We start from the raw sequence: 16851 nt of genomic DNA, 5'->3' as shown, positions 1-16851 counted from the left end.
TACACCTATGCTGTTTCCTTGGATCACTGAAATTTCTCCTCTTTAGGGGGGAGGCTGTGGCCAGCCTGGCTCATCTCAGCACACATTCTATACCATACATTACTTTCTCCACAGCTGACATTGAAGCCTTATCAATAATAAAGCCAAAAATACTAACTTTTCCAAACAGATGAGAATCATTCCCTGCAAGGTGCTTTAATGCAACCAAATAATTAGATGTGTCTTCATCCTTTCTGGTAAGAAGCACAGATGTCTCACCCCTAGAGAGTTTTAAATTAGGTGTTAATGTGGTAATTCAACACAGTTGTGTTGATTCAACAGCAATTTAAATCTTTTTACATTTAAATGTTCAATGAAATGTCAAAATATAGCATGTTAGACAGAACACAGGTATCCCAGAAATAAAAAAAAAGAAATTGGAGTTATTCCCCGATGTCAAGTAAAATGGGACACTGTGAAAATGAGTATGAGAACTATTTTAGAGCTTAGTCTAGACTCTAAGTAGTGTTTATTCACTCATTCCTGCAGATCAGGGGCTCTAAAGCTGAGAAACCTTCATTCCTGTGGAAAAGAGCAGAAAACTCTAACAGAAAGCACAAGCTTTTTTTTCTTTTTTTTCAGAGTTTCAAGATAAAATCAGTAATGAACTGTCATTTCTGATGAACTATCAAAATGCAGATACTCTCCATTTCTTCTTGTGTCTACTCACAGTGCAGAGCTGGGCATCTGTGGCATTTCCAGCTCCTAACACTCCTGCTTTCATGGGCCCCAGCAGGAGTGGAGGGGAATCCAGTCCCAAGTGCCGGTCCCAGAGGAACCTGTGGTAGTGCTCATGCAGGCACAGGCACAGCCCAGCTCGCCAGGAACAAAGAGCAGCAGGGAAGGGCAGGTGCCTCAGGGGATCTGTCCTTGCTCTTCCCTTCTTCTCAAAAGCCCCCATGGCACCTCCTGGGAGTGTTGCAGGGAGTGATGGTGACAGCTTCCATTGCTATTGTTCCACACTACACCTCAGGGGCGGTTCTCTGCACTTGAAGTCAGGGCACTAAACTTCAGCTCAACTCTAACCCCTTGCTGCAGCCCCTCTACTTCTCAGGCTTTTCCAGCTGAACTAATACGGCCAGAAGGGGCTTTGCTAGGTTCCCAAGGGGAACCTTGCCTTCTCCCTGACCCCATCCTGCTGAGGACACCAGGATCTCAGCAAGGTGCAAGACAGTTTGGTGACTGCAGGCTGCAGGTGATGTTTTGATTCCTGAAAGCAGAGTCCACATCTCTCAAATCCTGAAGCAGTGAGAGCTGCGAAATACAGGCTTCACTTGGAGCACTTGTTAAAAAGCATTGGAAGGGAAAGACTATTTTTCCATGTGGTCCATGCTGCTTGGCTTTTCAACAATCTCATTTTTACTTACAGCCACAGTACTGGTGTTTTGTTTCTGTCAGTCTCTGATGTGCCCCTGGGCAGAGCTGTGGGCACAGTGCCCACGCAGAAGGAGGCTGGCAGGCAGGAGGCACAGCAGCCTGAGCGTGCCAGGGGCAGGAGCTGGCAGCTGGCAGCCATGGATGCAGGAGCAGTATCCATCCTCCCTGGCCTCCTGCAGTTTTCTGCACTGACCAAGCCCAAGCACAGTGAACAGGGAAAGTGTTTACCAGCTGACTGGTTTCATCTTGTTTAAGAAACACATGTTTTTTGGTCTGTATCATAACAAAGCCTGATTGTTTCAGGGATATTAAAGTCTCCCAAGTTTCTGGTGAGTTCCTTCAGAGAAAAAGCAAAGCAGGCCACCTCACAGCTCCTTTTGCCTGGGGCACAGCTGTAACTCCAGCCCGTGGGCTGTAAAAACTGAGGCAAAAAGTCTTGGAAAGATGCTGGGGAGGGCATACAAAGGAACTTGCAGAGGCCACTGCACTCCCTTGCTTCCCCCACCTGGCAGTGCTGTTGGAATGGAGCCATGGAAGGCCCTCCCTTGAGCCCATCCACCTGCTGAATTCCAGAGGCAAAGACCTCATCAGCGAGATTCTGCCTCGCCAGGCCTCTGCTTTTTGCTACCTAACACCCAAAGCTGCCATTTTCTTTTCCTCAAAAGCCACATCTTTGGAGACTTCCACGTGATCAGGACAGTGTATTGTCTGGTATTCACATGCCCATCTACATAAAGCATCCTCAGGGCTGAAAGGTTACTCTAAAATGCAGGCATGGATAGAAGTAGAACCAAAGTGTTATTACTTGGAAAAAAGAAAAAGCTGAACCAGACCCCAAATTTAAAACAAATAAAAAACCAGCTTGTGTATAAAGGATTTTTATTTTGAAAAACATTTTTTCAATTTTTTGAAATACAGTGTAAAGTACAACATAGAATTATGTCTGCAAAGTCAGCTTATGCACGTCATGCTAGTTATTTACATGTAGATATATACAGAGTGCAGATAATTATTGAAACCACACTACAAAATAAACAGAGAGTTCAATAAGATAATTTAGTAGGACTTTATTAAATAGATATAGTTATTGATTGTATATATTTTCCTATTAAAATACCATATAGTATCTAAAGGAACCCCTATAAACTCTAATACCTCCAAAATTGCCATAAATATGATTGAAAATTGAAACTCTCCATGTGCCCTGTTCAGCTGCTCTGCCCTTTGCTCCAACAGAAACTCTTGCAGAGATAATGGTGCTATCTCTAGTGCCAGAGCTGTGATGACAATTCCCAATAAAACACTTGCAGAAAGCTCAGAGAAAAAAAAACTGGCAGCTGAGGCGTCCAAGGGTTGGAGCACTGTGCTCTACACTTAAAACAAGAAGAATAATCCGATGGCTTATTAAACACTGCCACACACAGGACAATTAAAGAACAGACATGATCCTCAGTGACTGAATTAGGATACCAAGCATGTTACTAAAACAAAACAAAGCAAACTCCCAAAGCCCGTGCAAAATCTTTAACAAAAAAAGAAGAGACTTCTCAGTTGGTACAGACACAGCCTGACTGACAGTGGACTTAATCAGGAGTAGGAGCTGGATGGGCTGCAGCAGCAGCACCATCTTCAGGGCTCTGTGACCAGCCAGAGACAGACTAAGGCTGCCTATGGTTTTGATCTCCGGCCTCTGAACAATTCATCCAGGCCCCTCTGCTGAAGGAAAGGCAATGCCAAGCTGGATCATAGGTTATCACATTAGCAAAATATTCCACCTCCTTTCTAGGGGCTTCCGGGCAGCAAACCTTCACTATAAAATGCCAAAGGTCTGTCTTTGACTTCATTAGAACTTTGAGAGTTTCCACCAGTGGAGAAGATCCATCCCAGTCTGGAGGATGTGCTCCCCAGCTGGGATTTCTCTTCTTGCTGCTCAAGCCAAAATTGCACAACCTTCTGCCTTAGGAACAGAAATATCACGAACAATGTGCTTTTTAGTTTCATTATTTATTCTGATGCAATCTTATTAGGTAGAAAATAGGCCAGGGGAGAAAAGTTAACAACAACAACAACAACAACAAATCTAATTACTACCATACAGTGTTTTTTTTTGTTGTTGTAATTACTGTTCTGAACTGCAGAATTTTACAGCTTTTCCTCTCCTAACATGTCTTTCCTAAAGGCACATTACAATTCAATCCAATTACAGGCAAAGAATAGAGATTAGCACCAGAAAATATATAAAAGGAAAATAAGTTACTATTACTATCATAGAATAGTGCTGGTCAGCAAATCTGTGCATCTTTTTTTCCCAGAAATAATTGTACAATGATCATTATAGATTAGTTAGGGACATAAGTGATAACAATGGTTTAATTTAAAAGTTTTGTTACATACAATCTAAATGCCAAAATATGGCAAGGACATTTTAATATTGAACTCAAAGGAATTACACACAAAAAAATGTAATCTTTATCATCATTAACAAAGAGTGTGAATATAGAATATTAATATACTTTACATATCTATCATACAATATATCCTTCACACTATTAATTTGATTCATGTTGTGCTGCAACATGTATCAAAAAGTTTAACAAAGAAAAAACAGGGCTAATTATATGTTGTGGGTACAGACATTATTTCTACAAGACAAACAACAACACGAATGTATCATCTACCTTGAGTTCTACAGTGATATTTGGAACAAACCTGCTGCATCCTTTTAGGAAGGATAGTAATAACAACAACAACAACAACGATAATAATAATAATAATAATAATAATAATAGTAATCTTAAAAAGTGTTTAACCTTTGCTTGTAGAGTGAGTCTGATTTCCATGAAGAATAGTAAATCACTACTATGAGCTAATTTAATTCAGATTGCCTAATCTTCAGTTAAGGCATTATCAAAATACTGTATCTCCATTTAAATGTTATATGGATTTCTGATTCTTTGCTATTGTCAGAAAAGATTTTTGGTCAGGCCTGAGAGTATCATCATTAGAGAAGCTTTGGTGCTGCCTCCTACCCCACTTCAGTCTTTGCACCCCTATTTACTCAGCTTTCTGGTTCACTGTTCAGCTTCTTGTAGAGACAAACTCCCTCTTTAAAGGCAGGGAAGGGCTGGGGCACCCACAACCCAGCAGTGAGACCCTACAGAAAGTGCTACTACCTGCTGCAGAGGACAGTACAAGAAAAACCCATAGAGTTCCAAAAATGAAAATCCCTACTCCTGGAGAGTGAGTGGCTAACTGTAGGTAAGAATGGGCATAACCTTTTCGCAGATTGAAATGCCATTTCAAAGCTAAATGACTTAAAAATTATTTATGGCTAGTTCAGGAGAAAGGCCTGACAAAGCTGCAAAGCATTACAGAGGAAAACACAGAATTGTTTTGTGAGCAGCACATGAATGGAATCCAGTTTCTTATGAAGTTGTCTTCTCCAATCCTAAGGTGAGAGGAATGCGTGGGAACACATGAAACACCTCTCCTACACAGGGATTCCTCCAGGTCCTTCTACAACCTTCCCCTCAGCCCTCACAGGCTCTACTTGCTTAATCTGTAACTGAACTTGGCAGTTTTACAAAATTTTTAATGAATTTGGCATCTTTGACTTCTCTAGCTTGAACTCAGATCAGCTGCTTTCAAACACAGTACTGGAGAATTGTGAGACACATACAGGGGATGTGAAATTACCTAAGCTTAGGGGTTTTTTCCCACTTACTTTTAAATCAGTCTAGAACAAAGCAAGTAAGAGCAAACATTTTTTACATTTTCTATTTCACAATTCCTCAAGAATTTCACAGCAATTAAATTGCCCTTAAGAAGTATAAGGAGTCATCAAAGGATGTTCAGTACAGGTTTGCTACCGATCCCATGCAAGAGACAGAAGCTGGGATTTTTTTCCCCTGCATTTTTCTGCCTGTGTGAGCTGTGCTGGGCTCCCAGCCTCTGCTCAAAGTTCTGCTTCCCTTTCTGCTCCTTATGGCCTGCAGCAACACCTTTCCTGGGAAGGTCACCAGAGGCAAACCTTTTGACAGCCTACAGTTTTTTGATTGCAGAATACAGCAAAAACACAACCAAACCCATGTTGGTCTTCTCAGGGCAATGGCAGTCTCAGGCATAGCTTAGACTACGAAAACTTGGCTTGCCTTAAAATGAAGAAAGATTCAACTGGCTGAGGAAAGACCACTTCCTTTCACATCTGCTATGGGCAAATTAGGTGAGCACACACAAGTCTGCCTTCACTGCCAGTGCCATCTGGAACAACCCTTCATCACAATGCACTGGGCACAGTCTGGATTTAAGATGAAGTGAAACATGTCTTAGGATTAATAAAACTGTTTAGGGTGAAGAAAGAACCCAGGTCACTTAGTTACTAATGCATGGGTTCTGTCCTCAACTGCTTGCAGTGAGTCTTGCTCAGACTCCCTCTATGGAAAAACAATTTTTGGAAGGATGTTCTTTGAGCCTCTTTCTCTGATCATCCCTCAATAATTGAATTAGTGACGAAAAAGGTCCTGCGGGATTCTGCCACCAGCCTGAAATCCAGCAATTGCTCTGAAGAATTCATGCACTACATATAAGTAAAGAAAGTTCTGATGTGCTACTTTGTGTTGGCAATGAAACTTTTCAATTTAAATAAGAAAAAGGCTGTGGAAAGAAAAAAGCAGCAGGTAAAAAATTACTGACGTATTTAGCCCTAACAGCAGTTCTTCTTTAAACTTTCTTCAAGCAGTATACAACTTAGAAATCAACAGATGATTTGTATGTTGATTTCTGCTACTGAAGAAAGAACTGAGCTTTGACAGACCTATGAAACTAAGCCTAGATAGTTCTTTGAACCAGTGAATACTTTTGGAAGCACTGATGTTGAAGAAATACTAAGATGGAGACTAAATGTCTCGGTTTTCAATCAGGAATGGTAAGTATCCAAGCAAGCAGTGTATGTTTTCCCTCAAGGTACAAGAAAACTGCTCAGATTGAGAAAGCTACTTATGGTTTCTGGGGTTTTCTTTGACTTGGTTTCATTTTTTTTTTCTTTTCAGTCCTACCAGGAGCAATCAATAGGTCTTATCAACACCTTTGAAAAGTAAGGATTTTTTATTCTGTGAAGGAGAGAATCTTTGTCAAATATTTTAGCAGAAGTCAGGAGAAATAACACTAAGTAGTTTTATTGCTACATGGAGCTTTTAGCATTCATAGCTTATAAAATTGGCTAGTTCACAGGTCATTTGTCTTACTTGCAATGAAAAAAGAATGAGTTACAATTTATCTCAGATTTCAAAACATACTGCTGTTTTTCACTGCTCACTTCACATGACTACCAATCAGTCCAGATTCAGCATCTCCTTGTTTTCTACAGATGTTATGGGACACAGAGAGAATATCTTCCAGATGATGGTTATCATGGAAATAAAAGTTGTTAATATTATCTATGCTGTTACAGAAAGTAGGAAAGAAATCTACTAAGTATTTGAATGAAACATTCATTAAGCATATCACCTTTTGAATGAGCTTTCACTGTGCAGGCAGTGTATAAACTGATATTATCAGCTGCATAAATTCTATACCATATTGTAACTCAATGACTAACAGAAGTCCCAACTTCTGATTTACAGTAATTTCTTATGTGAAATGATTAGGATCAATTTTAGAATCAAGTTTTCTAAGGGAGAATTCAGATCACAACAGAAGTAGTACTTACATTATGAAAAAGTCCATGATTTTCCATATTAAAAACCATAGATTACAAGAAATGTTATAGAGTGCATTGCCTCTAAATTTCACATTTCTGTGAGCAACATCCTCGGACCTGAAAGTCTGCAGCTAAATGGCAACTTTTTTTTTTTTTTTATTGCTCTAGAGTTCCTTACCCATAAAGGAAGAACAGAACAACCTTTTTTCAAACAATGGAAGTTATTTAAACAGAGTACCATCCTCAGCACAGAAACTGTTAACTGTTTCATCACATTCTGTTCCATTGGCAGGGGCTCTGTAACCTGCAGCTGCAGCATCTGAAGGAAATCTACCACTCAGCTAAGGGGCTGATCCCATATCTGTGTCAGATAAAAATCATAGTGCTTATTATTTGTTACCATGGATACCATGAAGATATTGCTGTCCACTAAAGATTACTAGAGGAAGACAACATAATTCTCAGGAACTAGTCCTGTTTTGCCTTCATAAGTTGCCTTTAACCAGCCTGGTTCCACTGATGGATACACTGCAAAAAAACATACATACAACATTTAACACTGTTAGAAATCCCATACATGCTACATATATTTATTTAGATGGTATTTATTCAAGAGCAATTGAAAAATCAGGGCAAAACCTGAGAGCTAAAAAGGGAATTATGGCCCCATTTTGTGATACAGTTCAGTTTTTCATAGGTTCTTTTTTAATATGTAAGGCAATGTAGAACAAATCTTACCATTGGAAAATATTGCCCCCTGTGGGAAAGACAGCTCATGACTATGCTCAGCCTTACAGGAATACATGGCTTTTGCTTGCCTGAAAGAAAAAAAAAATACAGGCTTGCAATAAATGAGATAACAAAGAAAAAAGTATAAAGGAAATTAAAACCCGGGAAGTATAGGAATAAGCAGATGTACAAATGCTATATGATAATGACTGGTTACACAGCAGTTCAGAGGAGCAGAATTATAGTAGATAATAACTTCAAGCTTACTGGAGTTAACAAGCATGTTATTGCAGAAAAGGGCTATCTATCCCACTTAGATATTTAAACAGATATAATCTGGAACTTTTAAAATGAAGTTGTCATTCAAATAAGTACTGAAATAAGCATAGTTTTTGAAGCAAGCCATGGATTGCCTGGAGACAAATTTAAAAGTTATCATCAAGTCAGGTCTAAAAACTTGATCTGTGAGAAACTATTGTTAATAGGTCTACAGAGGAAAATAATACTTAGAAAGTAAACATGAGACAAAAAGGAGTAATGATTCTGTCCCAGAGAAGGAGGGAGAAGGGGGACAGGAAAAGTCACCTCTTGGGGTCTGGCACTATGATTCTGCAAAGTATAAAATGAAAGTTTGAACATGAAGATTGAAATTAGGAGTTCTCTTTAGATTCCTGCACTTCACCTATACCTTGACTTTAACTTACACACTCAGTACAATTTTACATGAGCCACCAATTTTTCTGAATTTCTTTAAACCCACACCACACTAAGAGAAGATGAGCTTGTTGATTATTTCACCTTTGTGTGACATGATGGGGAATTGCCAACTGAGGTTTCCTTCTAGCCAGGCTTTATCTCAATGACCCAATATGTGACCTGTGGCAAAGTTTAAAATTGTATGCATACTTTTTGCGAGTGTGTATATGCAAGTGGCAAGTAATCCATCATGTCCTTCTCCCAAAATAGTGAGAGAAAAGAGGTGCATGATAGATTAATTAACAGTGCCACATCATAAGTATTATCATCATTCATTTGAACTTTTAAAAGGGTATGAGAGTGGATGGACACACTCTGAAGTTTTTATGTGAGAGCTTTCCAGAGATGATTTGTCCCTCTGAATAAAAAGTTTCGCTGTTGGTTCTTTGACTTATGACTGGACTAAATGGCATGTTTTGCCTTCATCTTAAGAGAACTAATAGCTCCTCAAGGGTTACATTCTCAGGATGAGATTTTCAGAGGAGATCAGGAATTTTGAATTGTACGATATCCAAGGTGCAGTTTATTTTCAGGGAAACATTTCTGATTTTTAGTACTGTCATCCTGGTTACATCCCATCAGCTAAATGAAACAAAATGAGCACTGGATCCCTGTTTATTCATGTTGCTTAAATGTTAGCTTGCTCTCTGGCTGGTGTAGACTGCTCTGAGTAGAGTTTTCCCAAAAGAACTCCTTGATGCCTCCTGTCGTGAAGAGTTTGCCATCTACACTTGACAAGATAGGTGTCTTGATTCATTACTCTATATAATCTGTACAAGTATACACATAACAATGTATATACAGAGGGAGCTTAGATAACGTTACTGAAGGTCACACATTACCTAAAATTATTTAATCTTCTTTTTCCTCAAAGCCTACAGAGAGCACTACAGATGTTCAAATTATCCTGACCCAAATCAGTAACACTATGGCAAAACAGCCTGTTGGGATGGGTTGATCCTTGCATGACTCCTTGTTATTTAAACACAATACACCTGTGTGGCATAATCATGGATTTTACACATCTAAAACAGTAGATTAACTGTTAAAGATTGCTGTAGTTGTAATGAACACAGAACACAAAGTGAACACAAAGTAGTAGGTAATGAATTTACTAAATCACAGGGATTATTTCAAATCTGAATGATTTGACTATCAAGCCAGGTGCCCATGTTAATAATGGGTCACTTGAGTAATACTGTGACAAAAGACATTTAAGGCAATATTTAAATGTGAGGCAGAAGTTCTTAAATCATTCTTGAAATATGACATGTTGTTTTTATTGCCCTTAGAAAAAGTTAAGAAATTAATGCAATTTTCTCTTCTTTTCTCTAATGTCTAATAAGCTATTCTGTTTTCAACCTCCAATTTTATCTGATCCAATGATGTTTACCTTAAAAATAAAAGAAGACAAGAAAACAGACTCTGTCTTAGAATTATACAATCACGGAATGTCTAAGGCTGAAAAAGACCTCTAAAATCATCTCCTATGGAAAGAGAAAGGTTCTCAGCATTTGATATTTACATAGATAGAGAAACACAAGTAGTCAGTTTCTCAAAAGCTAATGAATGATAGGATGCTTCAGACTACCCTGCTCCTGAGGCATCGCAATTACACCCCAAAGTTATCTACAAATCATCTGTGATGGTATAATGAGTGACAGATTTAAGAATATTTACTCATAATTCTGGAGCAATTTTCAAGCACCTGGTTATTGCTTCCATACTTGATTTGATTATTTAGGCTCTCATATTTGTTATTACTCACTCCAACCCTATCCATCTGGAGGCACTGCTCATGAAATGAGCTTGCAGGTTCTTGGGCATTTTGTTTGTAATTACAAAAATGGACATTGTTACTGATGGTGTTAATGCTGTTCTCCCTAGAAACAAGGCTGTTAAAAAGCACGTGATAACATCACCATCATCTATTACAGTTTTTTTAAGATGATGCTAATAACCTGAAAGGAGTGTGATTCATGTTGTTTAGGGCAGAGGATAAAAAAAGCAACTTCAAAAAATGTTATCCACGTTTCCTAGAAAGAAATTCCTTCTTTCCATGACCTTATTGGGTAGATTCCAGATGAGAAAAATGCATTTTCCATTTCCTTACTTCCTATTATGGTTGTTTTGAGCCCATAATGATAAATATACTAGCAGTCACATCAGTACACATCTGATCATAAATTATTTTGCTTGACTACGTACAGTCAACAATACCTGAGGCTCTAATAATAATAATAGTAATAATAACTGTTTTGAAAGAAAAACAAGCTTTAAAACTATGCTCCTGCCCTAATGACTTTTCAGTCTAGCAAGACAAAGCCAGAAGAGGAATGAATGAGGAAAAACATATGAATCTCTCTCAGGTGACTCACCAGTTAATATTATCCTACTGGAAAAAGAAAGGTTTATAGAGCCCTGGAAATGGAAGACTCAAAACCAAGCCTGAGTAAAACATACTGGTCTGGTCTGAGCAAGGCATTCCAGGTGGCTTAGGATGCAAAATAGAGCATGCAAATAAAAAAGAAGAATGACTGGAAAAGAATATTTAATCATATAGCTGGTAAAGGAGCATGGGTCTAGAGGGCTTCAAAAACATCAGTCTGCTCCTATTGAAGTCCCAGCCTGGCACCTAGATCCCGCTGAAAGGTTAAGCCTTTTGCTGTCACCTACTCCTTCCCATTTTTCTAATGAAAATTCTTCTTCTAATGCAGTTTCTCACTTCAGGAGACTTAACTTTCTGTGTACCTCTAAATCAAAGTCAAGAATATGTAGCATCAGGGATTATGTGTTGAAGCATTTCTGTACAGAACCTGAAATAAACAGACCTCAGGCCTGACTGACTTATCTAACTGCAGCATTTGTGAAAATAGGAAGAAAGCTCCTTCACCCTTTTCAAGTGCATACTAGATTAGCGACAGAGACTGGTCTCACTGTACACAGTAGCTTAATACCATAGTAAGGGAGACTGATGAATAATAAACTTCAAATCAGGAAATAGGAAGACAGAAGTCAAAGTAACTCTGTAATTGGAAAAAGAGAGCACAGGCTGGATAGGGCATCAAATTTTGGTCTTCCCTGTCCAATCCTAACACACTGTGTTAGGTCTGAACTGTGGTCTCTTGTTGTTTTTCTGACTAGAAAAACCCTTTCGTGTTACATGAGCACATACTCCTGTATACAAGGAAAGAAAACAGGTCAAATAATGCATTAAAAAAGAGGACACACAACTCATTAGAGACCTCTTGCATCATATAAAGTCAGAAAGCAGGGTTGCAAACACTGCAAAGAAGGAACTAAGTAGGACCAGACCACTGTGGCAGTAAAATATCAAGTGCAGCATTATCTGCTGAAATACAGAAAACAATGTGAGACTGAAAAACCATACAGGTACTTTTGATCTGCCATCTATGCAAAAGACCACAACAGGCAACAGGTGCCTCAAGCAGGGATGAAGTTACTTACATTCTATAATGCATAGGTAAGCAGTAGCTTAAAATTTATCTTAGCAGGGTAAATTACCCATGCAGAGAGTCCAACACTGCCTTAACTTGAGTATTTCTGGTATTGAACCAGGCAGGTTAAAAATAGTTTCTCTACCTTACACTTGGCCTTGCATATATTCATTGGTCAGCAGAGTTATGAACATAGGAGGCATTTCTACTGCATGATCAAGTTCTAATTACTATGATTTCTACATACTTCAGAGCCAAAAAAACCCCAAAACAACAAAGGCTATTCTAGAGTTTTAAATCAGCCTTCATGTTCATAAATGCAGCTAAATAATAGCTGGCTCTGAATTGCAAAATCATACTCAGACTTAAGTAGCACTATAAGAACAGCTGAGCTACTACTGATTTCTTCCTCATTCTGCCTGCTAACCCCTCATTTTTCATTTTCCTTGCTCCTGTTGCTCTTCTGCCTTCTTGTGAAGGCTGAAGTAGAGAAGCTATTCAGCCTTTCAGTGTTTTCGGCTTTGTTATCCCCTCTTCACATCCATTACCAAACTGCTGCTTTTTCCTTTGTCAGATTTTTGCTTCTTACATGCTTTTTCTATACAGATACAGGTGGCACAGGCTCTGAAGGAACAACAGGGGAGAGTTCGAAAGAAGGAAGTAATACAAAATAAGAAAAGGAACAGTGCTGAAGACGAAATAAATGATGCAGGACTGGTGAAGCAGTCATTGCTTTCAACTCAGGGCACTGGCTTAAGAACATTCCAGATCCTTCATTTATACTTTTCTTCCTTAAATTATTGCCCTGGTCTTTTCACATCCCTTTCCTCCCCTGCCACCTTCCTTTTTGTTCATCTTACAGTTCACAGTACTACACAAAACAAGAGCCTTGATTCCTGAAAGCTGCTTCTCTCACAGAATCAGTAGGCCTTTGCAGGAGAGCTTTTCTTTCCCTCCTCTGCTAGATCTGCCAGAGAGGACAGACACATTTAATGACCACAAATTTCAGCATGTTGGCATCTTCCTTTACATCTGTGCTACTTTAGGCTACTACTTCTGGATTCATGGATTGACATATTTTTTTCATTACTCAACAGTTCTGGTAAGTTGTGGGTTTATCAGTGAGTAAAGCAGTGATCTCTAAATCTCTGTTGTGTCTCAAAGAATTTTAAAAGTTGGGACAGTGAGAAGAGAGACAGATGTTTTCATACATCTATTTAGTTATCTGTTTTGTCTATTGATTGTAAGGGAGGTAGTAAGGTACAGAAGATACTGCTTCCTAGACAAACACTTACTAGAACATTCTAAATTTATTTATTATAAAAATGAATCAAATTATTGAAATAAATGCAGTTGTGAAGAAAATGTCAATACTTTCTGCTGCACACTACCAAGAAGAAAGGTTAACAGTTTCTCCAGACAGACAGTGAGGCATGGAATGTGTGATGGTAAAGACAGAAATTCTGATCAAGTAATCTTGAATTTTCTAAAGTAGATGTTATTCCAGACGTGCCTATATGAACAAATTACCATAAACCAGCAGGTTTGCTACTCTGCTGAAGCCATTCCATACAAACAGCTGTATGGAGAAAATACAGCACCCTCATCCTAATTTAAATACTGGTAATTTTTGCTTGCATCTGTGTCCTTAAGCAGACAGCTGACCTGAGCCTCTCTCACTATTCCCTCAGGTGAGAGAATAACCAGACTGGCTGCTATTCTCTGTGAAATTTAGCTTTCTTTTGAAGAAAGGATGAGCTCAGTAAACCAAAAAAATTTCACATGCTGCATGATGATGTCCAAAAGACACAGAACATAGCTCCAACACTTCTTTTCAATTTCTGAAGCCAGCAAAACAAAAAGGATTTTACAGAACGTCAGTTTGTAGCACTTACCGTCCTGAAGAAACTTGTTTAAGTGAACCAGCACTTTCGAACAACTGCGCTCTTGCAGCCACTCTGAAAATAAATGCAAAGCCTTGCTTTATACTACACACACTAGCTTCGCTTCTAATCATCTAAAGACATGGACACATTAGATTTTTTTTTTTTAATTATTCACTTACATCCCTATTTACCAGACTTTTTAAGGGCGTAACCCAAATGGGGCAAGAGACTTCCACACGCTCCAGTGCCATGCTGAGTTACTAATGAAAACCTCAACATGTTGTGTTTAAAACTGTACTCATGGATGGCAAATAGATATATTGGAAATGCTTTTACTGAAAGTCTATCACTATCACGCTGGAACTCTGAGCTGTGCAGAATTCCCTGTTTAAGTAAGACACAGGAGTCTGTGAAATGACTACAGTGATCTCTTCGAGATACAAAGCGGAGAGGCTGAATGATATCCTGCAGTATTTGAAAATCTTGATGCTCTGCAGATCTGAAAATACTTGTTCATGGGGACAAAGATATTCTGAGTCAAAGTCAGATCAGGAGAGATCTTCTGACTTTTCAGTCTTCTGAAAGCACTGAGAAACATTATTAACCCAAATCTCAATAGGCTAAATCACAATCTCTATTGCTTAGAACTATCTTCCTTTCAACATTGAAGAAATAAAACTAAACAAAAAACAAACCAAACCAAACCCCAGCTGTTAAAAATCAACTATTTATCATGCAGCAACTGAAGACACTTCAGAGCTCAAGGCTGGTTTTGTTTTCTTTTTCCTTCCTCCAATTCTGGACTTCCACAAATAAAATCTGATGATTTTTCTGAGATAACAGCACAGGCAGTAAATAGCATTTCTGCTATTTTCTAAAATACTAAATTCCAGAGGAACCAGAGATGGTAATACTACTCATTTTCCTAGGAAACATTTCTACCTTGTTTCCAGTCTAATAAAGTCAATGGTAGTCTTTCAACTGACTTAAACGGATTTCGTGCCATCTCCCTTGTTTACAATTTTAACAAAACTACATAAATAATTAACAAATACAGAAATATTAAAATCAAGTATTCATGCATACTTTTTCAATTACTTATGAACATTTCTGGAACCACTTTATAATAATAATAATACACAATACTGTAGCAACACAAATCTCCAAAGGGCCTTAATGACTTACACAGATCCTGGTCTTTGATAGCCATTACTGGATGCAGTATCTAATCTTAATCTCCTGCACATTTTGGGAGGCAAATCAGGGTTTGGTGGAGCCTTTAGTGTATCTTTGGTATCTGTTGAAGATAAGCTCTGTATAGATCCACTGCAACTTTTGTTACCTAAAGAAAACATCAAATTATAGGCAACATTAAATCTGATTTGAAGTGGTTACAAAACATGTATAACTGTGCAAAGCAAAGGTCGTGCTGTTGTTGTTGAGGGTTTTCTTTTCCTTTTTTAGGAGTCAAAACAAGCAGAGAAACTACTTACTAAGAGCGACAAAAAACATCCTTCAGGTGAAAAGCCAGGAGAAAATAATCAACAGAAAGAATGAGGAAATGACACTAAAACTGAGAAGGCTAAAAATTACACTGCAATTACATGGCTAGATATTAGAATCACTAAAAAGTGACAATAAAAGCATTTATAAAGTAGCATTTTGCATAAAATTGAAAAAATTCACAGGCAAATGGTTTTCAGGAAGTCAACTGATCAAAGCAGTGTGAAATCAAACCACAATAATTTGTAGGAATAAACATTCTGATATCCACAAAAGCTTCATGCAGTTTAAAAAATGTACTTAGGAGTAAATGACCATGATTTGCCTAAACAATTGCCACTGTAACTTGATAAAGCAATTCTGTATGTTTACAGACTCTACAGCACAGAAAAGAAGTCCTTTTAATAAATGTAAGCCATGTCCACATGCGTTCTTTCAGGTGACTTATCAGTGGATTGCTGCCTTGTTTCCACAGATGTTCTGCAAGATGAAAACAGCATCTGCTTCTCTCCTTATGCCAAAGATCAACCAATGCTTAATAACGCTTTACACACTGTCATAATACAGAGATCCCAAAACACAAGCACAATACTTCTATTATTAATATTTCTAATCTATAGTATTATTCTGTATCGAATTATAGATGAATCATAGGAGGATAGAGAGTGATCTAAATTTGAGAAACTTTTTTTTTAAGCTGTGTGAACTGTGCCAGTTATAAGCAATGGAAATATGTCAGAAGCAGTTTGAAAACTGAAACAACATACCACAAAAATTAAAAACATGCCAACAAACAAGATTAATGAGTATCATTAGCTTTCAGACCCAGCTCTTGTTTTCTGATGCATAAGTTAACACTGATATGATAAAGACCTTTGAAATTACCTTCAGCTGATGGAATTGATCTAAGGGAAGATGCTGAAGACCTTTTCAGTCCAGACAGACTGTAGGAACTCTTTTTGGTCAGGTCTGTTGGTGGAGAGGCATTTTCTGGTCCAGTGACAGAAGCTACACTTTGGCAGTCTGATTCCACATCTGTTTTGGTTGCGTCCTCCTTTGAAGAGGATTCTGGACTTGTAGTCCACAGTCCTGAACTTTTCTGGCCATTAGAAGAAGAGGGAGAGGCAATCCATGGAATCCCTCCTGATTTCTCCCTTGGCTGTGAAGGCGTGCACTTGGTGGTGCTGTTCTGCTCGGAGGAGTGAGAAGACAGAGATTCGATGCTGCCCATGGGAGTGCTGTCGGGGCTACTGCTGTACGAGTCACCTAGGGAGGAGGCAGGGGAAGGGAGAGAGAGCGAAAAACTCTAGTTTTAGTCTGTATTTTCTAATCATGTACATTTCTTTCATGCCACTTTTAGCTCTTTTGTACCTTGTTATCAAATACATTAATCTGTGGTTTCCTG

General features: G+C 38.5%; 1 protein-coding gene across 1 annotated transcript in view; it reads right to left on the bottom strand.

Moving 5' to 3' along the window:
* Positions 1-3401: 3401 nt before the first annotated feature.
* ARHGAP42 (Rho GTPase activating protein 42) overlaps positions 3402-16851 on the bottom strand; it is a 138829-nt gene continuing 125379 nt past the window's right edge. The window contains exons 20-24 of the mRNA XM_038130094.1: positions 16332-16712; positions 15129-15285; positions 13953-14015; positions 7853-7932; positions 3402-7642 (exon numbers count right to left, since the gene is read on the bottom strand). Coding sequence (XP_037986022.1) covers positions 7554-7642; positions 7853-7932; positions 13953-14015; positions 15129-15285; positions 16332-16712 — 770 coding nt within the window. The 3' untranslated portion in view covers positions 3402-7553. The remainder of the gene's footprint in view (positions 7643-7852; positions 7933-13952; positions 14016-15128; positions 15286-16331; positions 16713-16851) is intronic.

This window comes from Motacilla alba, chromosome 1 (assembly GCF_015832195.1).
Source record: "Motacilla alba alba isolate MOTALB_02 chromosome 1, Motacilla_alba_V1.0_pri, whole genome shotgun sequence".
Lineage (NCBI taxonomy): Eukaryota > Metazoa > Chordata > Aves > Passeriformes > Motacillidae > Motacilla > Motacilla alba.
Note: the sequence above shows the minus strand (reverse complement) of the source record. Positions and strands in the feature narration are given on the sequence as shown.